The sequence below is a fragment of the Festucalex cinctus genome, chromosome 21 (assembly GCF_051991245.1).
Source record: "Festucalex cinctus isolate MCC-2025b chromosome 21, RoL_Fcin_1.0, whole genome shotgun sequence".
NCBI classification, from domain to species: domain Eukaryota; kingdom Metazoa; phylum Chordata; class Actinopteri; order Syngnathiformes; family Syngnathidae; genus Festucalex; species Festucalex cinctus.
Genome location: NC_135431.1, coordinates 19772189 through 19796808, shown reverse-complemented (window position 1 = coordinate 19796808; position 24620 = coordinate 19772189). Strand labels below are relative to the sequence as shown.

The 24620-nt window shown below is 40.8% G+C and overlaps 1 protein-coding gene across 7 annotated transcripts in view; it reads right to left on the bottom strand.

Moving 5' to 3' along the window:
* The window catches only part of mdn1 (midasin AAA ATPase 1), a 437529-nt gene that overhangs the window by 381889 nt on the left and 31020 nt on the right, over positions 1-24620 (bottom strand). For all 7 annotated transcript variants that reach the window (XM_077510806.1, XM_077510808.1, XM_077510809.1 and 4 more), the window contains exons 5-11: positions 23050-23236; positions 22769-22978; positions 15578-15709; positions 14037-14140; positions 8545-8659; positions 4004-4182; positions 1086-1167 (exon numbers count right to left, since the gene is read on the bottom strand). In XM_077510806.1, the coding sequence (XP_077366932.1) occupies positions 1086-1167; positions 4004-4182; positions 8545-8659; positions 14037-14140; positions 15578-15709; positions 22769-22978; positions 23050-23236 (1009 nt within the window). The remainder of the gene's footprint in view (positions 1-1085; positions 1168-4003; positions 4183-8544; positions 8660-14036; positions 14141-15577; positions 15710-22768; positions 22979-23049; positions 23237-24620) is intronic.

Sequence of the window (24620 nt, the reverse complement as noted above, 5' to 3'; positions counted from 1 at the left end):
GTTTGGGAAAGAGGCTTTGACAATCTAAGGCAGGGGTCTGCAACCTGTGGCTCTGGAGCCACATGTGGCTCTGCAGTCCTTCTCATCTGGCTCCCTGTGGATTTCTAAAAAATAATATTGTACAAATCAATATATATTCCTTTAAAACATTCTTTAAAGGAATTATATATATATATATATATATATATATATATATATATATATATATATATATATATATATATATATATATATATATATATAATTATTAATTGATTGATTGATTAATTAATTATTAAATATTCAAAAATGGTCAATTTAAAATTTTTTAGTTGTCAGAAAGAGACGAAAGGTAGATGAAAAAGTAAAATAAATATATAAATAAAAATGTCCAAAAAGTAATCATAAAATGCCCAAAAAGGAAGAGAAAAAGCAGAAAATTACCATCAAATGTACATGAAATTTCCACAAATGTCACAAAATTTAATTTAAAAAAACCCCCGGCAGAAATAAGTGTTAAATGTAGCTATAAAATGTAATTTAAAAAAAAGAAAAAAAACAGAAGAAATCCCAAAAATGACTATAAAATGCAGACAAAATTGCCAAAAAATTTCGGAAATTTTTTTTTTTTTTTAAAAAGAGCAGAAAATGACATGTTTAAAAAGTAACTGAAATGTCAAAAAACAAAAGAAGAAATTTTGTGGAAAAAAGTCCACGAATAGCCAAAAAAGTCAGAAAATTGATAAATGAAAAGGCAGGAAAAAATAAAAAATAAAATTGCCAAAAAATGTATGAAAAAGTACACCCATAAAAAAGAAACAACGAAAGGTAGAAGAAAATGAATCTCTACAAATTGGATGCTGCATTTTTGTGTTATGGTGCAGCTCTAATTAGCTCTTGGCCCTCAGTACATTAGACTAACACAGACATTGTTGCTCATCACAATGTTAAAAAGTTTTGCGGCTCGAGACAGATTTGTTATTTATTTGGCCTAAAATGGCTCTTTTGACAGTAAAGGTTGCTGACCCCTGGTCTAAAGATTTAAAAATAAATAAATAAAATTTCTGTAAAAGATGATACATTAAACACTGACAAAAGTCCCTTGCCTCTTGAAAGACATGATGGCCAGTGGTTGGAGAAGTGCTGTTAAAGTTGACACTGATCCTTTCACACCATTTCAGCAAATCTCTAAGGTATGAAAACACAAAAATTGACATAAAGCAATCCATACAACAGATATAATAGATGGTACGTCCTTGTATAATCATTAAATCGAAAGTCAATGTAAAACTAGGGAATCTCTGACATGAGGCCGATTCGATATGTATCTCGATACACAGGCTGCGATTCGATTGAAAATCGACATCTTTCAGAGCAGAACGGTTTGATACAGTTCGATTAAGTCTGGGAACGATACAATTTTCGATTCGATACGATTCATTTTAATATTCAAAACTTATAGTGTCATTTGTGGACGTTAATCTTAAAAACACTACAAATGTTTACAGCGTATTCAAACATGTTGAAAAACAAAAAAAATGTCTCTATATTTTCATATATTGAATCAATTATTTAAATAGACCGCAACAAAGGGCTGGTCGACATGACTGGAAAATGTATCACAGTTTAAGTATGATTATTATGTATTTATTATCGTTATTTACAGTTGTAATTGTTTGTTTTCTATTAAAAATAAGGATGAGGAAAAGAAAGGGCTGATAATGTAATTTGAAATATAGATATTTAACATTTAAAAAGACACCAACACAATTAAACAGAATATGTGCACTGTAGATGGCGGAGTAAAACGAGCAAGACGAATAGGGCGATTGACTTGAGAGCCACAAAAAAACACAATGTGACCCCTGTTTCGGGGTACTGTTGTTCCGATACTGATACTGGTATCGGCAGAGGTGCAGATACTGCATTAAAACAGTGGTATCGGTATCGGTGAGTATTCACAAGTAACATGCCGATACCATTAATTCCAACGCTAATATAGGATTTTGGATGCAGCATCTTGTGTCTTGCTGGTGCACGACATTCACTGATATCAGACGTGTTCACTGCATGTCGATCTAAGATATCCTATTGGCCATTGAATGTCCTGAACCAATAGCAGGACAGCTTTTTCATGTTGAGGAAAAAAAAACCTTAAGTATTGGTAAGGTATCGGTATCGGCCAATCCTGCAAAGCTGGATATCGGTATCGGGGGCCAAAAAAATGGTATCGGAACAACACTACCTCGGGGTGCCAAATAAGGTATTTGTGGCTAGCAGGTAGAGCGCGGAGCTCCGCCAGCCGCTTAGCGGATGCTCTTGCAAGTAGAAAAGCGTCTTACGAGACAACCAGCGAAGTTCCACATCGGTCAACGGCTCGAAAGGGGATCTGCACAGTGCATTGAGCACCAAGGCACCCCTGAGGAAGGAGGCCACGAGACTATGGCAACCCAGAGACTTGCCATCCACTGCAATATGGCGGGCCGAAATAGCCGCAGTCCCGATCAACAAGATCACAGTGCACCAGCGACGGACATGACGAACAGCGGCAACACCGTGAGTGAACCACGCGAGAAAAGTTAAAAGAGAATGAGTCCCGGACAAGATCTTTTTTATGTACAGTGGTACCTCTACTTACGAAATTAATTGGTTCTGGAAGAAAGTTTTTAAGTAGAAAATTGTGTAAGTAGAGACGCATTTTCCATGTAAATGCCCTAATCTGTTCCAAGCCTCACAAAATTCAGACATAAATGTTTTATAACGCATGAAAATGCATCAAAACATGTAACAAATACATGTTACAAATAGATTATTGTACAATAAATGAGACCTGTGCATAATGTAAAAAGACAAAGAATAGAGTAAAGGATAAAAATGATGATCATTTACCTTTTTAACTGCTGTCTCTTCGTTTTTTGCCCTCTTTTTGGTTCATGTTCTTTCTCAGAAGTGTTTTTGCCTGGTGATTTGTAAAGAACTGATCTAAGGATGTTTTTTTTTAACACTTTTTTTTTTATTTTTTTTATTTATTTATTTTTTAAATCAGTCACTCACTCACGCTTACATCATGTAAGCCGCACATGATCTCCCAGGCGGATAAGTGAACCTACGTCATCCGGCACCGAAGGAAAGTGACAGTTCCACTCCTCCACCTGGAGCCCTTTTTTTTTTTTTTTTTTTTAAACAATCCTTCAAAAATGTCCAAGGCAAACATAATCATAGTGAGCGATCGCCCGAATCGTGAAAACATTTTCTGAGTGATTCTTTTCAATAAATTCCAAAACTTGATGGAAACTTCAGGAACGGCAGGGATCTTTTTCCAAAAAAGGCCCGGAAACTTACTGTACAACGTAGCCTTTGAATTTTTGCACAAATTCATCGGCTGTTAGGTAATATTTACGTGAAACTATCTAAACACCTCATGGCCCGAGGGGCGAATGACGAGGACGCAACATAAGACACGTTCTATTTTGTATCTATGGTCAAATACTCTTAGCCAATGGGATGCCATTCTTTTATGTCTCTAAGGTCAAATACGGTGCTCTTAGCCAATGGGATGCCAGGAAGATCCCAGTAATAGCCAATGGCAGAGCAGCTGTAAGTATGTTGCGTTCAGGAAACTTTCGGAGCTGGGAGTAGCGGCCCATACTGTCGCTTTACCTTTCGTATCCTGAAACTTCTTTCGTAACTCGAGGCAATATTTTCCTGTTGAGGAGTTTCGTAACTTGAAACTTTCGTATGAAGGGACGTTCTGAAGTAGAGGTACCACTGTAAACGGAACCATGAACAAACATTTTCATGTATTCTTTCTCGGTGATGCTTGCTCGTGGGGGAATTCCGTGCTGGTTTCAGCACCGCCACCTGGTGGTCACTCGGGACTCATAGAACCGTAGTTCCGTTCTGAACCGTCGTTAAATAGAGCTATCAATGCCAGCAGCCTATCAAATATCCAGTCATTGTTTTCGTGTTGCATATAAACATGTAGCCTAGCGCTTTATAAACTAAATAGTGAGGTTAACTGCACCTTAAGGATAATGCTCGACCCTCCAGTCGAGTGGAGCTCTCCTCGGAATTGTCCTGCTGGTTTTCAATAGGGCTTTGGAACAATGACCCATCCAAATGTCTGGCCCCAGTGAGGTGGCAGTAGATATCCAACAGACGATCTGCCACCATTGTCAGCATTGGGTACTTGCTCATAACCACCTAAAAAACACAAAACAGATCCAAGAAAATGCATGCCATTCCTCTAATCCTGTGTAAAGTTGGCTGAAACTATTCTAACAATAATGGATACGAGTTTGACATTGGACAAAAATATAAAACAACTAAAGTTGAAATGTTCAAGGTTATGAATTAATTTTTATGGGGGGTGCGGGGGGTGGGTGGAGTGAATGAAAGCTACATAAGCTGGGGGACAATTTTCTCCTTTGCTTGCCCTTCCGACGCACCCTTGCCCACAGCACTGCAGCTCTTTGCTCTCTCGACACACACACACACACACACACACACACACACACACACACACACACACACACACACACACACACACACACACACACACACACACACACACACACACACACCCACACCCACACACACATCCACACACACAGACACACACACACACACACCCACACACACACACATCAACTGTGTTGAAGGGAAAAACACCAAAATCTGCAGGACTCTGGCCCTCGAGGGCTAGGTTTGCCCACCCCTGCACTGAACAGTCATCTGCTAAAGCCTGGTTCACACGGCAGGAGAATCGGCCCGATTTTAACCCCGAATTTCCCCTCCCGACAATCGCATGGGCGCACCGACATGCAAGCGATAATCTTAACAGATAATCCTGCCATTTGTGTGTTGACACACACAAATGGCGCCTCCCGATATCGGCGCTTGGAAGGACCTCCGACTTGAAATCGGGGAAATTCAACATGTTGGGAGTGCTTTGGCCCGACTTCGCTCCGTGTGCGGTGCGTCCCAAGGACAGACCACCGCGCAGCCGGTTGACAGTGACGTGCAGCCAATCAGAAAGCGAGCCGGTGAGGTGCGGAATCCAAAATCAAAACAATCATGACTAGGGATGGGTACCGAAGACGGTACTTTTGTGGTAAGTATCGATTGGGATCGGTACTTCTGAGCACCGATTCACGTAAAATAAAACGATGCCATTTTTCGATACTGAAGCACGTCGTTTTAAGTTGTGATTGTGCGGGAGCATGTGAGTTGACTATTTTCCCTGGTGCACTTGAACGCAACATTATATGCAAATTACGCACCCGGGATGCTGACGTCCCCCACTCGCGGAATCCTAGCCGGACTGGAGCCGCGTGGTCGGTTGACGGAAGCGAGACTGGCGGCCAGCGGGTGCCGCGGCCCCGGTGGCAGCTCAGCTAAGAGACCGACCACCCAACCCGCGGGTGCCACCGCTTCTTCCTCGGTCCACAACGCAGCGTTCACTCAAGCGTTTGTGCCTTCCGCCAAGCCAAACAAATACATACATTTCACAAAGGAGGAGGAAAGCCTCCGCACCCGGCGGAAGCTTGTTTGCTTCCCCGGAATCAGCGCACGGCTGGGAGGGAGGTGTCGGCGACCCCACCGACTAGAATCATGACAGAAGGTAAACGCCTTCACCATCGTTAAGTCTACAGTAGGCTACTACTCTTGACTATATTTACAATCGCGAAAGCTTGTGACCAAAATGTAGCGAGCATTACAGACCATGTCGGGTGCAGTCAAATGATTAATTTGAACCCAATTATTCTCTTTGTTCACATCATGTCCCCTTCCAATTTTTTATTTTTTTTTACTATATTGAGTGCAAAGTGGGTTGGAACTTCAAACTCATGTTCTGGAAAAACAACTGCGCAAAAAACGAAAACATCAATTATTAATTTATATATTTACTGTTTAACTTTGTTCTTGTGTTATTCATTGCATAGAACTTTGCATTACACTTTTTTTGTAATATTAATTTATCTGTATTAGTTATACTTGAGTAATTTAAATTAAATTAATTAAAAATTAAAATGGTATACATTTATTTTTTTTACTATTCCTCTCTGGCTCATTTGTTTTACATTTTTGTTATTTGTCAAAGTTTATATATACAAAAGTAATTGTTCACCGTTATTTAACAGTATTTTTTTTCTAATCAATTTAACATTTATTACATCCAAATAAATAAATAAAATTGGAGGGAAAAAAAGAAAATAAATAAATAAATAAATAAAACGTAAACAAGAGCACAAATGTACCGAAAATTGGTACCGTTGAGTACCGGCATCGATTCCCAGGTAGAGAGTATCGGAACAGTATCGGTTCAAATGTGAAAGGTACCCATTCCCTAGTCATGACGCAGCAGAAAGTCCGTGCTCGCGCTGTTATACTCTTTTTATTTTATTAATTATTTGTATTATTTTTTTTTTTTATACACGCACACACATTCTCCACAAATAAACGTGGTCTCCGGGTGGGACGCGGACCGGCGCCGCCAGCACCAAGCCGAGGGAAAGCGATGTCTCGCCAGTGCCCATTTACACTCCTTTAAAACACCACATTTTCTTTTTATGCCGCCCTTTCGGTTGAAAACCAGGATCGACTCATATCGACTCGGACGCCACGTTTAATCTCGAGAGGTTTTGCGAGACTTCCCGTCGCATTCGTGAATGAACTTGGCTCGTGTGTGGCGTGTGATTGTGCAGTGTGGCTGCACACCACACACGGTACGTTCAAAACTGCAACTCCCGTGATGTTTTCTCTTCACGTGTAGTGTCTGTCAAAGATTGGAAATCGGCCGACAACTTTAAAATCTTGCTGTGTGAACCAGGCTGAAGCCATAAATAACCAATACAGTGGTACTTCTACTTACGAAATTGGTTCTAGAAGAAAGTTCTTAAGTAGAAAATTTTGTAAGTAGAGACGCATTTTCCATGTAAATGCCCTCATCAATTCCAAGCCTCCCAAAATTCAGACATAAATGTTTTATAACGCACAAAAATGCAACAAAACATGTAACAAATACGTTACAATTACATTATTGCACAATTAATGAGAGCTGTGCATAATGTAAAAAACAAAGAATAGAGTAAAGAATAAAATGATGCTCTTTTACCTTTTTAACTGCTGTCCTCGTCGTTTTTTGCCCTCTTTTTGGTTCATGTTCTCCCTCAGAAGTGTTTTTGCCTGGTGATTTGTAAAGAACTGATCCAAGGATGTTTTTTTTTTTTTAACAATCCTTTTCTTATTTATTTATTTTTTTTAATCACTCACGCTTACATCATGTAAGCCGCACATGATCTCCCAGGCGGATAAGTGAACCTACGCCATCCGGCACGGAAGGCAAGTGACGGTTCCACTCCTCCACCTGGAGCCCTTGTTTTTTTGTTTTTTTTAACAATCCTTCAAAAATGCCCAAGGCAAACATCATCATAGTGAGCGATCGCCCGAATGGTGAACACATTTTCTGGGTTAGTCTTTTCAATAAATTCCAAAACTTGATGGAAACTTCAGGTATGGCGAGGGATCTTTGTCCAAAAAAGGCCCGTGTCGTCACAATTAAAATCTCACTGTGCAACGTAGCCTTCATCAATCACCAATAGTTTGAATTTTTTCACAAATTTGGCGGCTGTTAGTTAATATTTACATAAAACTATCTAAACACCTCATGGCCCGAGGGGCGAAAGACGAGGACGCTACATAGACACAGTCTATTTAATATCTATGGTCAAATACTCTTAGCCAATGGGATGCCAGGAAGATGCCAGTAATAGCCAATGGCAGAGCAGCTGTAAGTATGTTGTGTTCAGGAAACTTTGGGAGCTGCGAGTAGCGGCCCATACTGTAGTTTTACCTTTCGTATCCTGAAACTTATTTCGTAACTAGAGACAATAATTTCCTGTTGAGGAGTTTCGTAACTTGAAACTTTCGTATGAAGCGACGTTCGTAAGTAGAGGTACCACTGTACTGGGATTCTCAAGCATTTCACCCAATGGTAACATATACAACCTGAAAAAAAGGGGGTCCAAGGACTGAATCTTGAGGGACCCCATGGAAAATTAATCAGATTCAAAATTTATAATGGTCACAAAATTACTGAAATATTTTAGGACTGGTCCAACTTTTCAACCTGTTCAACAGTATATGATCAATTGTATCAAACGCTGCACTGAGATCCAACAAGACTAGAATCAACACCTGTGCTACATCAGTGGTTCACTTATTTATTACTTTAATAAGAGCGGTTTCTGTAATCTGATGAGTTTGGAAACCTGTTTGACATTTAATAAAAAGTCCATTTGAATTCAAGAATGTTCTCGACAATCCTGGTGAAGAAGTGAAGGGTTTGAGATTGGATCTATAATTTGCTAACAACGAGATATCCTGAAATTTTCATTTAGATCGCTCATAGAATTTGTTTTGATTTGGCCCTTCTGTGACTGGTGAATTTAATTACATGTTCAATAAACTTCAAACTTCAATTCCCATCACAGTTTGGCCCTTACATTATTGCAACTTCAGAGAATCAGGTTTTAATCCTGCATAGTTCATCTCAAAACTTACCGTTTTCAATTCTTTCCTTGTCATGTTACCAATCTCCAGCTTGGTCCAGTACTTATCCAGCAAAACTGCGTTGGAGTTTGGAGGTTTGTGCCAGCTGCCACCACTGTAATTCAATCTAGAAAAGAAATCATCCTTAACTACAGCTGATTACTGTGCACAATAAAACTTGACAAATCTACTTGAGTAGTAGCAGTAATGTAATTCAAAATGCCATTTTCACAGTAGGATGTCATATAGTATGGCAGCACCAATGCGCAGGACTGAGCTTTAGCGTTCACCAACTCGCCAATGCGACTAGAAAGCGCGTTGGGCGAATTCTGTTTACCATTCACCCGGATGGTGACCTGAAAATTTACGTGAGTGGAAGATCTCACACAGACTCGTGACAGCACGCGAGTGACGTGCGGTCACGGCAGGCAAGGTAGGCACTGCCTGACCAAAGCTGAAATGAAACGAAAATGAATTGGCTTCTTCTATTGATTTGAATTATTTTTGCATTTCACATAGCCTACACTACCTATATACATTTGAAAGTGACACCATCTGGTGATTTTCATAGCTCAATTAAAAAGGACTCACAACTTCTTCTGCCTGCAGGCAAAAATGCTGCAGAATTCTCCTGCTGAAGGCACACACCTCCGATGCCTCCAGCAGCCCTTTCTGAGTAGCGATGTGTGTTCGCGCACGCGTAGTCAGTTTCCCAGTAGAAAAGTCCTTTACGCAAATAGGCAGATTGCTACGCAGACTTTTTACGTAGCTGTATTATTCCTATGTGAACATACGTTCGCACAGTGCATTCGTGAATTCAAAACACACTTAGTGCACAGTATGCCGGTAAGATGACGCCACTCTGGAAAATATAAAACTATTTTCACGCCTTTCTTTTGAGGAAAAACGTCATTGTTTGAAGGATGGGAGACCAACGCGTTAGCTACCGGATCTTTAGCAAAGTAAGGGATAGAGAATTATTCATGCTTTTCACAAAGAATGCTACAAAAGGAAAGATTGGCTTTGTGGATGGTTTCACTTTCCATGGTGTGTGACATTTCGATTGCTAGCTTGATTTCGCAAGGAATTAGGAATTACTGGGAGATGTCCACTTCATTACATCCTTTCCGGGCGTCCGGACGGGTTTTTATTAATGAATGAAATTGTCCGGGTTTCGTTGTGCGGCAAATGGGAGGCGGAGTGCGCTGCACCGTGTTTATCGTGACGGGCAGACATACATTTGCGTACATCAGTTAGCGTTAGAATATTGTCCTCGGCTGCAACGGTGACCCAGAGCTTTAACTGAGTGGCGAAGTGATGAGCTGCCTCACGGGAGGCGAAGGGTACGAGCCTTGCTCATCCCAATTTGTTTGCGGAGCAAAAAATGCACTTAAAACATTGTGTCTGTCATAATCATTTTTGTCAAGTAATTTTTGTTTATAACAATACAGAGGAGGCATGCATTAAAATAGTTTGAATGTATAGCATCTTGGAGTAAACAGTATCATTTTTAAGTATATTAGTTAGACCTAAGTGTCCTTTTTTTTTCCCCGATTAAAATAGGGTCACCCTAGGATATGTTGTACACTCGCCTGCCGACACACACATTTATAATTGGTGTGTATGTTTGAATTTACGACTGCCTGCCTACCCAAGCCTAGAGCTCACCGTACGTCACTGCAGCACGCGCTATAAAAAACATGTTCATTTGGTGACTGAATCAAAAGAAAGTGACTGTGCAGATTGATCCAAGTATCAATACAATCAATACCAACATGAGTATCGGTACGGTACCAATACCATCGGCGTCGCCAAGCAGATTTCACTGGGGCAGGTGCCCCAGTATTGATCTGCAGTGCCCCAGTAAAAGTTTCCCCAAAAAAAAATAATAATAATAATCACTTCAGAGTTTTAAGTCTCCATAGCATAGACTACAGCGCACATACTATTTAGTATACAATTCATTGCTACTGTATGTATTAACTCCGCATAAACAATGCGCACAAGGCTAATTAATAAGGTAATTTATTCACGTGAAGAGACCAAAGAAAGCGAGAGAAAGAGAGCAAGGAAGAAAGGGGCAGGCCATGAGAATCACTGCATGAGTTAGGTAAGGTAACATTAGCCGACGACAACTTGTTAAATATATTATTTTGATTTGACTCGAACTGTAACTCCTTGATGGAAATCCGAAAGTTTTTCAGCCGCAGCAGGAAAAAAGCAGCAAGGAATGAGAGAGGTAAGTGAAGTCCTGGCTTGCAAGGCAACACGAGTCTGTCTCAAGTTAATGCTAAATTAGCTAATGTTGTTCCTTGTATCAAAACAACCATATTCATTTCCAGTGAGTTTCATCAGCATGAATCATAATGTTGGTTATGGTCTGCTGGTTCTGCTCTGGACCTCTGCATCAATGATGATTTTGAGGCTTGGCGTGAACGCAAGCTTGACTACTTCATTTTGACATTTTGACTTGCATTATCAACGTTTTTATTGAAATTACATATTTTCTACCACCTTTATCATAACGCCTCCCCAAAAGTATATTAAATAGCTAATTTAGGACGCAAAGAACCCGCAAGTTAATTACACCCACCCATCACTGTATGATACAGTACAAGTCTCCGGTGTTCGTGGCTAGTAGCTAGCTGTTAGCGTTAGCATCAGGTGCCTGGCTGGCATAGTGACAGCTGTTCCTTGGCTCGCTTGCGTTTTGGATTGTTTTCAATATTGTGGATCTAGGCTACTTTGTAATCCACTGCCTATTTAAACGAAGGGATAGTGCCTTAAATTGCACTTAGAGGGTTTTTTCATTATTAAAAATAAATAGAACTTTGCCTTCATTTATAATTATTTTATGAAACAACAGCTTAAAAAAAGAAAACACAAAAAAAACAACAACAACAAAAAAAAACATTCAAAATGTCCAATATGGCCATTTGGATTTTAGAAACCAAAACTTCAAGTGCATTACAAGTGCAAATTAAGTGCATTACAAGTGCAATAGAACGTAAGATACCTCGTTATTGTCATGTATAAAATAATTATGTATCTTGCCTTATATTGCACTTAAAAGTTGTATTCCTAAATCCCAACGGTCATGTTAGACATTTTGACTTTTTATCCATCCATCCATCCATTTTCTTGACCGCTTATTCCTCACAAGGGTCACGGTGCTGGAGCCTATGTCAGCTGGCTCTGGGCAGCAGGCGGGGTTAGAGTTTATATATATATATTTATTATATTTATATATTAAAAAATAATAATAATAATAATAATAATAATAATAATGGGCAAAGCATTTTAGAAAAACAAATTAAGACAAAATTCTATATCTGATTTTTTTTTTTTTTTTTTTTTTTTTTTTAAACCCGATCCGTGACTTTTGTAATCCATTGCACCACTTGTTGTTTGGGTACAAAAAACTATGTGGTGGTCAACAAAAGAAATGAATTGAGTATGTCCAAGATTAGATCACTGACGGCAAGGCAACAACTTCAAACTTTGTTCAACATCTGAAGTTGCTAAAGAATGGTAGGTAAACTAGTGTCAGTTGTTTCTTAACTAATTATTGTTGCTCTCTGTGTAGTTAATGAGACTGTAAACTCACTGGTAATGCAACACGGCAATCACCACTCTGGGTTCACTCCCTGACTCCGGCTTTGATGATCACCCGAAATAATATAATCTACTATGTTGTTAAAAAGACTCGAAAGGACTTGAAACTTAAAGTGTAGGACTTGTGACTCGCTTGAGACTTGTCAGTCTTGACTCGGGACTTGAGGGCAAAGACTTGACTTACTTGTGACTTGCAAAATAATGACTTACTCCCACCTCTGGAGGTAACTACTTTGACACAAGACTGGGGAGGGCGGATGTGTCATTTGTTTAGTTTTGTTATCGTCTCTCGGCTGTTTATGGCCAGCGCGGATTCACGGGAGTCGTGGATTGGATGGCGGCGATGGGACGCTGGGTTCTTCGGGCCAGTTGTGACAGCTGAAGTGCGCCGTCTGTTGCCATCATTTAAAATTGATCTTGCGGGTCTCCGTCGCCTTCACGTGCGTGTTCTGATGCATTTTACTGGCTGGGGGAACGAGGGTTGGTGTTGACAGGGTCTCGCTCACCGAGACACAGTAGCGCGCCTCAACGCCGGAAAGCAGACACGCACTCTGCCCTTTCCCTCGCTGGCTTGGTGGTGGCAACGCTCCCGTTCAAAACGGGTTGACGTAATGAACATGTTACAAGCAAGTAAAAATTCTGTTCGCCGTTTTCACTCCCTCATCGTCGTAAGGAAGCCGAAATTATTCCACACCACTTCTTCAAACTTTGCTCCGTCAACTCTGCAGCTCGCGCTTGTTTTTCCGCTTCTGTGTGATGGGATGAGTGGGCGGAACTGCAACACTGATTAGACATTAGCTCGGGGGAGGGGGGAGGAGGTTTGGCTATTCTCCAGCCGGCGTGGCTGCATCGGCTTGCACGTGCACACACGGTGGCGTAGTAAGCGTCAATTAGGGGTAATTAGGGGTGTGCTTAAAAAATCGATATGGCAATATATCGTTGCGGGCCTCATTACAATACACACTTCGATACGCAGACGTCAGAATCGATATTGCTCATTAACTTTAAATAGGCAGTTAACGTTTGCCTGTGCAGCTTGCATTGTACCTAAAAATAAAAACCAGCAGCGTCTTTGAAGTTAATTGCCTTCAATTAATGCAAAAATAGCTCACCAGTGATTGAACATTGTGTCTTGCTACCAATTTTCATATATTTTGTTTAAAAACTAAATAGAATGTGTTACATGAAAAAAATGCTGTTTTTATTTCCCCAAATATTTCAAATAAGCAAATTTTAGAGCTGTAATTTTAATACTTTGACATTTTTGCTCATATCGGCTCATGCCTATTAATAAATGTTCCCGGTGTGTCTGTGAAAGCTGCTCCTTGCTCTGCAGTGCGTGCACATTTGGACCAGGCATGCCGCTAGGTGGTAAACCAGAAGAGCTGCTAACAAAAATATTTTTGTCAGTCAGAACAACAAACATATCCTTTACGTATAAATATGAATGTAACGGGATACGTATCGCCTTGAAGATCAAGTATTGGGATACATATGTATCGCGATACGTATTCGTGACCCTGTATCGTGATACGTATCGTATCGTGAGGTTGGCGGCAATACCCAGCCCTAGCGTCAATAAATACAAAATTCGTTGCGGACCGAAAACCCGTGGTCCATAATGTTTTATCCCAATCTACACTATTGGCAAGATTCATAGCTTCTACCATATACAACACACACCGTCACTTTATGTATCCTTTTTTTAACCCAACATTCACTGCTAGCATTCCCTATAACTGAGCATTACCAGTATTAGCATCTTAGACAACCAATTTCTCGACTACTAGAACTTTCTACACTATTTAGAAGTGCTAATAAAATGTGGTGAAATAAGGTAACACATGGAAAAAAATAGAATCACAGTCAACACATTTAAATTGGTTTACCTTCTTGTTGCAAAGAACTGAAATCCAGGAGATATGTCAATGCTATCTTCCCGTCCTGGAATCATTACTGTTTTGTTCTCCATCAATGGAAGGAGCACAGATATCTTTAAAAAAAAAAAAAAAAAAAAAAAAAAAGGAATAAGTGATGTTTCAGATTAAATGTCTTTTGCAGATACGGACAAGAGGAAAAACAACCAGCAATAGCAACAGAAGAGCAACAAATACTTATATACACTGTGCAACAAACTGGCACCGGTAATGTAATGCAAATGTCAGTGCAATCACAGAGCGACGTGTTTGGGGGCGGGATATGCAACTGTGACGAAACCAGGAAGTTAGCGCCGACGCCGGAGCTAATAAACAAACCTAACATGGACAAATGGACGCTGCAATTAATTCTGTTCTTGCAAAATTACTTACCATTTCCTTGTTGAATGTTGAACAGCGAGAGGCGCTTCGTGCATTTCTAGCTGGTAAGATGTTCGTGCTTTCCCCCCCTTTGGCAAGAACGAAGATGAAATTTTCACCCATGGCCATGATTGGTTAAAACTAATGTGTAAAATGACGCATTGTCCAATCAGCTCAAATTATTGTACAGAACAGTCCCGCCTTTCCCGACAAAATTACTGTGGAGAGGTACCAGATGGATATTGCAGAGAACTCACTTGAGTAAAGCGCATATTTATCTGGCTTTTGCCAGGTTAAAGGGGCTGTCTACCGGTTTCACTCAGGAAAATGCACTTTTTAAATACAGGATACAAACGACTTTTCAATTTATACATATGGGCTTTTCATCACGTGTGGGGGGGATTTTGTCCTAAACCCCCACATCCCCAGCCTGTATTTTGCGTTTGTTTTGTAAACAGTGGGACGTTTCTGTGGAAAGACAGTGTTTACGCTGATTTTTTTTTTCCCCCACTCACTCATTCACACATGTAAGCTTCTGTGAGTGAGTGGAAAAAAATAATAATAATCCGTGCGTGCTTTCAATTTGCCGCCGGAGTGACGTCACACAGCTGGCACGTTCACCCGGCCCCGTTTGCGACACGCCACCACCCCCGCTCTGCGATTGACTGGAGGGGCGCAAACACTGTCTTTCCACAGAAACGGTCCGCTGTTTACATAACAAACACAAAATGGCAAAATACAGGCTGTGGGTGTGGGGGTTTAGGACAAAATCACCCCACACGTTATGAAAAGCCCATATGTATAAATTGAGAATTCGTTTGTTTGTATGAATCCTGTATTTAAAAAGTGCATTTTCCTGCGTGAAACCGGCAGGGCACACAGAGACGAACAACCATCCACACGCACAAGCACACCTAGGAACAATTCAGAGTGCCCAATTAATCTGCCATGCATGTCTTTGAAATGTGGGAGGAGACCAGAGTACCCGGAGAAGACCCACGCAGGCACGAGGTGAACATGCAAACTCCACCCAGTAAGGCCGAAGCCCGGACTCGATCAGCACTGGGAGGCGGACGTGCGAACCAGTCAGCCCACCGTGCAGCCCCATATTCAAAACACAATTTTTAACTTACCACATCTAGTGGTGCATGATCAATGTCTTCCAACAAAATCCACAGTCCTTTCGAGACAGCCTGTGTCAGGGTTCCTGGTTGCCATATGAACTTTCCCGGAATATCAGTGCAACGGTACATCCCAAGCAGCAGCTGGAAAACACAAAAGAAATTGAGACTTAAGTATTTATTATCATGGGTAAGCTTTCACAGCAAGCGCTGCATCTATCTTCTGCTAGCTAAGCAGTAGATACTGTGTGAACCAGTGTGAAAATCAAGGCCCAGGTGCCACGTCTGGCCCGCCACATAATTTTTTGTGGTCTGCAAAGGCAAATGATGTGCGGTGACTTCATGTTTCTTGCTATATAGTAGGGGTGGGCGATATGACAATATTAGATCGTTAAGAACTTTAATGTGTTGACGATCTCATAAAGCTGACAGATCGGCAAGATAGTCTGTGGCACATTCTATACAGTTCAACTTCATGCGGGCTCAAGCTGGGTTTATGCTTGATGCATCTGTGTGTTTTTTGTTTTTGTTTTTTTCCCTCCCTCCACTTACTCACGCACACAAACACAAGGCCAAGGGCCGCGGATGAGTCTGATGCTCGCGGGAGCCGGCCGGCTCGGTTTGCGCTCCCCCACCGGCCTGGGGACAATGCCCTACCGGTGCCAGTGCGGACCGGCCACCTCTGAACCTTACCCAACAGCCGACGGGTACGCAACTCTCCCCGCGCCGCGACACGTCCAAATTGCCCACATGCGCACCTACGAGAATTTGTAAACTATGCGGAGTCCCGGACGAGCAAACGCTGTCGTAAACAGTGTTCTCTATGTTCCAATTCTGTTTTATTTACTTTGCTAACTCATTCCTAACTGTTTTTGTCGATAGTTTATTGAGGAAAAACATTTTCATACACCGTTGGCACTCCTCCTGTAGTCTGGGAGAATATTGACCACAGCTGCTATAATTGCACTATTTCAATTGAAACCTGTTCAGAAAGCTTAGCTGGCTTAGATGTCTTTTTTTTTTTTCTTTTAGGTTTTTATATACATTGTAAATATGTTTTAAAATTAAAAGGGGCTGTCTGCCGGATTCACTCAGGAAAATGCACTTTTTAAATACAGGATGTACACACTTATAACTTTCTCTCAGTCGAGACATCTATTTTTTTGTTCATCTTTTGTGGTAATTTCGTGCTAAACCCCACCTCCCCAGCCTGTATTTTGCCATTTTGCGTTTGTTTTGTAAACAGCGGGACGTTTCTGTGGGAAGACAGTATTTACAACCGTCCAGCCAATCGCAGAGTGGGGGGTGGCGTGTCGCAAACGGAGCTGGGTGAACGTGTCAGCGGTATGACGTCACTCCGGCGGCAATTTGAAAGCACGCACGGATTTTTTTTTTTTCTTCACTCACTCATTCACACACGTAAGCTTCTGTGAGTGAGTGGGTGAAAAAAAAAAAATCCGTGTGTGCTTTCAAAATGCCGCGGGAGTGACGTCACGCAGCTGACACGTTCGTCCGGCCCCGTTTGCGACACGCCACCCCCCGCTCTGCGATTGGCTGGAGGGTTGTAAATACTGTCTTCCCATAGTAATGTCCCGTTGTTTACAAAACAAACAAAAAATGGTAAAATACAGGCTGGGGCGGGTGCGGGTTTAGGACGAACTCAAGTTGTAAAATACCAAACCCACAGACAACCATTCATGACAGTTTTGAGAGCATTACACCTTACGAGAAAACCTCCAAGCGCTACAAAGCCATTACCGCAGCTGATATGATGCATGCATGATACCGATTAGCACTGTGGATAAAGAAGCTTTTTTGGATCTAATGAAGGAAGTAGACCGGAGATACGTGGTGCCATCGCGAACCTACTTCTCACAAGTGGCCATTCCACAGCTGCATCAAATGTAATTTTTCCACTACCACCACGGACCTATGGTCCAGTCGCACAACGGAACCATTTATGAACTTAACTGTTCATTTTCTCAACAAAGACTTTCAACTCATAACACGGTGTCTGGAAGTTGCATATTTTCCTGAATCCCACACAAGTGAGAACATAGCCAGTGTTCTGCGGGATGTTCTAGCAAACTGGGGCTTGGAAGAAGAGAAGCAATTGTCCATTACAACAGACAATGGTGCTAATATAGTAAAAGCTGCACAACTCAACAAGTGGGTCAGACTGCAGTGCTTTGGCCACCGCTTGCATCTTGCCATTGATGAGTACTTAAATGGTTTATATATTGTTGACAATTTTAACATTAGATTGGACATTCTTATTTTGACTGTCAGTTAAAATAATGATTTAATTTGATAATTAAATCATTGTGTGACTGAATTTATATTTTTAATTCACAGAATACCTGTTACATGTTAAAGCTCTACATGGTTGTCAGTGTCACCCATGGCGATGCTTGAATAAAATAACTGATTAGGAGTAATATATATATATATATATATATATATATATATATTTTTTTTTTTTTTTTTTTGTGTGTGTGTGTGTGTGTTTTTCCCCCCCTCAAGTTTATGGTAACGATTGTTTAAAAAGTTAAATGTTTGCAACCTCGTAAATTTAGTATCAATTACAACTGTGTAGATCAGATCATTCAAAGCTTATTTATTTCAATACTACATAAAGAAAATATAATTTTAGAGATGTGTTAAATATCGCAATAATATCGACATCGAGATAATCAACACTATCGCGTACCTATTGCGAGATGCTGTGACTATCGCGAGACCGGTAGCGAGATTGGGAAAATCTAACATGGCGGCGCCCTGCTGCTAAAATAGAATTAGCTCTATATGTCTAATTAAACCCGAATTTAACGACTAGATAAATTCGATGTTTTCTTTTCTAAGAAAGATCTGAAATATTATCCAGTATTATCGAAATCTATACTCAGAAATTAATAGACCTAACCCTGAACATATTGAGGTATTCCTAAATAGCTTAAATATACCTCAGTTATCTACTGAACATAAAGATATTCTAGATGCCCCGCTTACTATAGATGAGTTGTATCGTGCTTTAGACAGTATGCCTAATGGCAGAGCACCTGGTCCAGACGGCTATCCGGCTATATTTTTTAAACATTTCTGGTTAATGTTTGCTCCATTATTTCTAAGAGTAGTAACTGAAATTAAAAGTAAGGGTGATATACGTCAAGATATGAATATAGCAGCAATTAAACTTTTATTAAAGCCAGAAAAAGACCCCACCCTCCCGTCAAGTTACCGACCGATATCACTAATTAATACCGATATTAAAATTATCGCTAAGGCCTTGGCATCTAGACTAGAGACAGTAATCTCGATAATTATTCATAGCGATCAAACAGGTTTTATTAAAGGTCGTCATTCTACTAATAATATTAGGAGGCTCTTTAACTTGATTAGTATGTCACAGCGGTATGATAAAAAGGCAGTTGTTATTTCGCTGGATGCAGAAAAAGCCTTCGATAAAGTTAACTGGTCCTTCCTCTTTGCTGTCTTAAATAAATTCGGCTTCGGGGAGTCATTCATTCAATGGGTCTCAATATTCTATGATTCTCCTAAAGCTACAGTTACTACTAATTACATCACAGAGTTTTACTCTACCAATGGGTACAAGACAAGGGTGCCCAATGTCTCCTTTATTATTTGCTATATTTATTGAGCCGCTTGCATTAGCTATACGTCAGGATAGACGGATCCAAGGAATCCACTCCGGGACAATAGAACATAAAATTAATCTATATGCCGATGATGTATTACTCTATTTAGAAGAACCTGCTATCTCGTTAGGGGAAGCATTTAACTTAATAACTAAATTCTCTCACTTATCAGATTACTCTATTAACTGGACAAAATCAACATTATTACCTATCACAGAAAATTCATGGAATCCTACAAGTCAGGATCCACACTATTCCTTTCCTACAGGTAATTTAAAATACTTAGGTGTTAAAATTTCACCAAAGTTAACTGAATTAACTAATGTAAATTTTTTACCATTATTGGATAGTATCCGTAGTGATCTGGAGCGCTGGAATAATCTTCCGATCTCTTTAATAGGACGGATAGGGTGGAAACACCGTCTTCACCCTTCAACTCCCCTCCAATTTTAATGCACTTCATGTCCAAGGGGAGGGGTGAGTTGGGGCGAGGAGCCATCAGGGGGGATGGACTGCAGTGCCTGGCAGCGCTGTGGTCCCCCCCATCTGTGTCCCTGCCCCACCACTTTGTCCCTCCATTTCCTTTTTTAATGCACCACACATATACATATTAATTTTTTGGGGGGGATGCGGGTGTATCGGAGTAGGGGAATTTTTTTCCCTCTCCTCCGACTCACCTGCTCCCAATTTTAATGCACCACACGCACACACTTGTATATACACATGGGCGGTGCTCGCTTTGCTGGACCGCGGTTGACGGCTTCTTTCTTTGGTGGTGGTCCTTATGCATGCCAGATCCATCGCACCAGCATCTACTGAAACTCAAACAGAATTTGCCTCTCCCTCCCACAGCCCCTTGAATCAGTGGGTGCTGGTGTCTGTGGATCTCACTTTGCTTTATCTATCCTTCCCTCCTTCCTCTCTTTAGTTTTTCCTCTGGTCACTTGAGATCTCAATTTATTGGAAGTTTGAGGTTTCTGGGGTTGGCATAAGACTCTGGTTTTGTAACCACGCAGGAGGGGTTTGGTTGGTGCTGGATTTCACTTTGATGGATTGGATGTACTGGCTTCTATGGATCTCACTCTGCCTCATCGATCCTTCCCTTCTTCCTCTCTTTAGTTCTTCCTCTGGTCTCTTGAGATCTCGTTAATTTTTTGGAATTTAGAGGCTTCCGGGGTTGGCGTAAGACTTTGATTTTGTAACCATGGGGAAGGCAGGAAGTGTATGGTCGGTGCTGGATTTCACTTTGATTTATCTTTCTTTTCTCTTTATTTTTTCTGACCTTTTCTCTGGTCTCCTGACCATTTGAACCTCACGACTCTGGCAAGACTCTGAAGTACCTGGTTAAGGCGAAGGGTAATGGGATATTTATAAGGTTTTAGGTGAATTAATGAGTATAAATTTATACGTATTTGCACGCACACGCACGCACGCACAAAAAAAAAAAAAAAAAAAGAGCAATGATGATAAGACGTTGAATCGGTAAGACTACCGAATGAACAATTCTGAGCTCTTAAAAAAATAAAAAAAATAAAAAAATAAAAATAAAAAAATAAAAATAAAAAAATAAATAAAAAAAAATAAAAAAGAGATAATCAACACCCATATCGCATATCGCATGTTTTTGCAATATCGTGCAGCCCTAGTGTAATTGCTTTACTTACTGCTTGGAGTTCAGGAAATTAGGTTTTAGGAGACGCACGACATCAAACACATACTGTACACAGTTCACAGTCCACTCTTTCTTGGATGCTACACGTTCAATCAATGGCGGCCAAACTTTTGGAATCAGAGGAGGAAAATGATTATATGTTTGAGCCGATTAGGACGTCGGAGTCTCTCAATGACGATGACGAGGATGTGGAAAGTGTCACGGAGGAGCCTGAACAAGACTCAATACGAGCAGAGCAGATCGGAAATACAGACTGGTATGTTTGTGCACTTCTGTATCTGTATGTATTTGCTCAAGCAACCTCAACTTTCTGTAGCAATAAGGTGTGAAAGACGTCAACAGCCGGCCACGCTGTGCTAATGGGAATAATAGTAATGCGTCGGCCATTCATGACAAGTGTACGGAGCGACAACCTTGAGCTGCATTTTCCATTCATTTAAAAAAAAAATAAAAAATAAAAACTGTCAGCTGCACAGTACGAGACAACGGTAGCACTAAATCCTCAAATTGATCAGCACAAAGCTTGAGTGCTTGGTTGGCGACCATAACTCACTTTTTTTTTGTTATGCCCAGCAAGGAAATAAGCATTAACCAAGCTTCTCCTCTTAATATAATTACAATAATAAAGCACTGTATGTTGACTTACTGAAAGTTGCCGCTTAAGGCGGCGCTAGACAACTGCGAGTAGCAATGCATTGCTAAGCTAACCGTCTAACTCCACTGGTCATTCTCAACGAGATATGCAGGCAGTATGGCACACAATATCTTGCCTTTCACACGCACGCACATTCGCTATGAGCCGCTACGGATAACGAACGGCCGGGAGGGTGTAAAAGAAAAAATAAATAAATAAATAAATAAATAAAAGTCCACATTTAAGGAAGTTGACGAACACTGTGTGTGCGCGGGTCTATGTGTGCGTGCACGCAGTTAAGACTGTAAATGGAAGACTATTATTGTACGGGAAATATAAGGAGCAATGAGTATTTATATCCAGATTATCCACTCAATTCAACACACGAACATTTGCAGCCTCAAAACAAAAATAAATAAATAAATAAATAAATAATAAAAAGTCGATTAGTCGTTAAAAAGTGAGAGGGAAGGTCGACTTCACACTTGTGAAGTGCTCTCTCTCTTCACTCGATCATGCAAATCGCGGTTTAAAAAAAAAAGAGGGAGGGGCGACACTTCGCACTCTACAGCACAACACACCCACCCTCCAACTGCGGTGAAACTTACTTGTAGTCTGTTCTTGTCAATCAAGCTGTGGCCACTTGGGAGGATGCAACGTGGCCCCAAATGTGCTATTAACTTGCAAAAAAGTAAGTCAGCTACAGAAAACGGCTGCTTGTCTAGCGCTAGAAATGCCATCACTTTGGCATTCATGGCTTTAGCCTTGGTGCTGCCTTGCTGGTTTGTTAGCTTACTGCCGTTAGCTGCTGCTGCAGCTGCTCATTCATTCACGTTCGTTCAAAACGGCTCTGCCATGACGGATTTTTAGGTGAGCAAAAGCCTTCTTTCCCCCTCTTAGAATCATTGCTGAAAATGTTTTGATCTTCTGCCATGGAGAAGAAAAAACACCACACTGGTGAGGACGACTTTTTTTTTTTTTTTTGAGATATAGATAAAGAATATCTCTATCGGGATATATATCGTAATCGTATATCGATATTAAGCCAAAATATATCGGGATATGAGTTTTGGTCCATATCCCCCAGCCCTACTATGTTGTAACGCGTTACGAGGGTCAGTAACTGCAATAATATACAAAAATATATTGAGTAACTCGTTATATGACCTCGTTACTACCTAAATGTAATATATTACTGCAACGCGTTACTTTTGAAACGCGTTACCCCCAACACTGCTTACCTTACTGTCTGTTTGATCCCCAAGTTGAACCTTAAGAATTGTTGTCGATTTGATGTGACCAGAAACAGCCGCCATATACTCCACCAGAGCAGTTTTACCGCATCCAATCGGCCCCTCGAGCAGCACGGGCTTCTGTGAAGCCACAGCCAATGCCAATCTTTTGAGATTGAGGCATGTTGAGTCCACCAGCACCATGTCCCTTTCGTTGACCTGCAAACGGCGTTCAACATAACACTACTCAAAGAAAATATGACCTTATGTGACAAATGAAAGGTTCTTACCTGTTCACTCCGTTTTTCAGCTGTTTGAGACAGCAGAATGCCACCGATTGCCACAACATTCTGAGACAAGTCCTCTGATATCAACTGGCCCTTGGTATACTTCTTTTCCTTGCGCCATAAGGATGATCCTTGATTGGCTAACACTAGGGCTTTTTCTACTGTCGTCTGTTGAGCTTCTTCATAAGATCTGAACAAAGAAATTGTGTTTATGGTTACAGTACATCTCACTGTCACTACTACCACTTAACAGATTTAACTCATTCAAACCGAAAAACGTTTAGTTTTTTTTAATTCTTAGTCCTTCACTCCCAAAAACGTACTTAAACGTTTGTTTTTGTTTTTTATGCAAGAGCAAACAGAAGGCTTCTGACATGACAAGTGGCTTAAAGAAATGGTAGTAATTACAAAAAACTCCAGCAGGTGGCAGCAGAGTAAGGATGTAACGATATCCAAATGTCACGATACGATATCATGATATGAAGCTCACAATGTGATAATTATCACAATATTGTGGGGAGGTTGGCGAAATTTAAAAAAGGGCACAATATTGTAAGAAAAAATGAGCTCATAAAAAAAAAAAAAACACAATATTGTGCTTTTGTACGTCAATGTTATGTTATTACTATTGTTTTATTATTATATTATTATAATTATTATGTTCTGTTGTTAATGCACGCACATTTAATTCATATTGACTCGCTTAACATCCTTATGTTCCCCTTCATCTGACAATTAGTGTTGATTTTAAACATAGAAGGGCCAAAACATCCCGAATGAAAATTAAATTGCACTAAAAAACTAGCCACGAGAGGTTGCTAGAACTGCACAAATGGAAATCAACCTGACTTTTTTTTTTTTTTTTTAAACAAATGTGTTGCATTTAAATATTGTGACCATGACGACGACGATATTGTGGCAGTTTTAATATCACAATATCGCGCTTATTGTTACATCCCTACAACAGAGTAAAAGAGATCAGCCAGGACAGTGTTGCAACAAGCTCATTTTCCCTGCTTTCAACAGGTTTGTGAATAATGAGGAAACTTAGCTGTTAGAGATGTAATGATAACGGCAATATCGTGATATCATGATATTAAAACTGCCACAATATATCCCTGTCGTCATGTCCATCCATCCATCCATCATCATCCGGGGTCGGGTCGTGGGGGCAGCAGCTTTAGCAAGGAAGCCCAGACTTCCCTCTCCCCAGTCACTTCAACCAGCTCCTCCGGCGGGATCCCAAGGCGTTCCCAGGCCAGCCGAGAGACATCGTCTCTCCAGCGTTTCCTGGGTCGTCCCCGGGGCCTCCCACCTGTGGGACATGCCCGGAACACCTCCCCAGGGAGGCGTCCCGGAGGCATCCGAACCAGATGCCCGAGCCACCTCAGCTGGCTCCTCTCAACGCGGAGGAGCAGCGGCTTGACTCTGAGCCCCTCCTGGATAACCGAGCTTCTCACCCTATCTCTAAGGGTGTGTTTGGTAATGTTAAAATAGGGAATTGTGTAAGACTGCAAATTGAAGGTGTAGATGTAGAAAGAGTAAAATGAGATTAAATTCCTGGGAGTAATTGT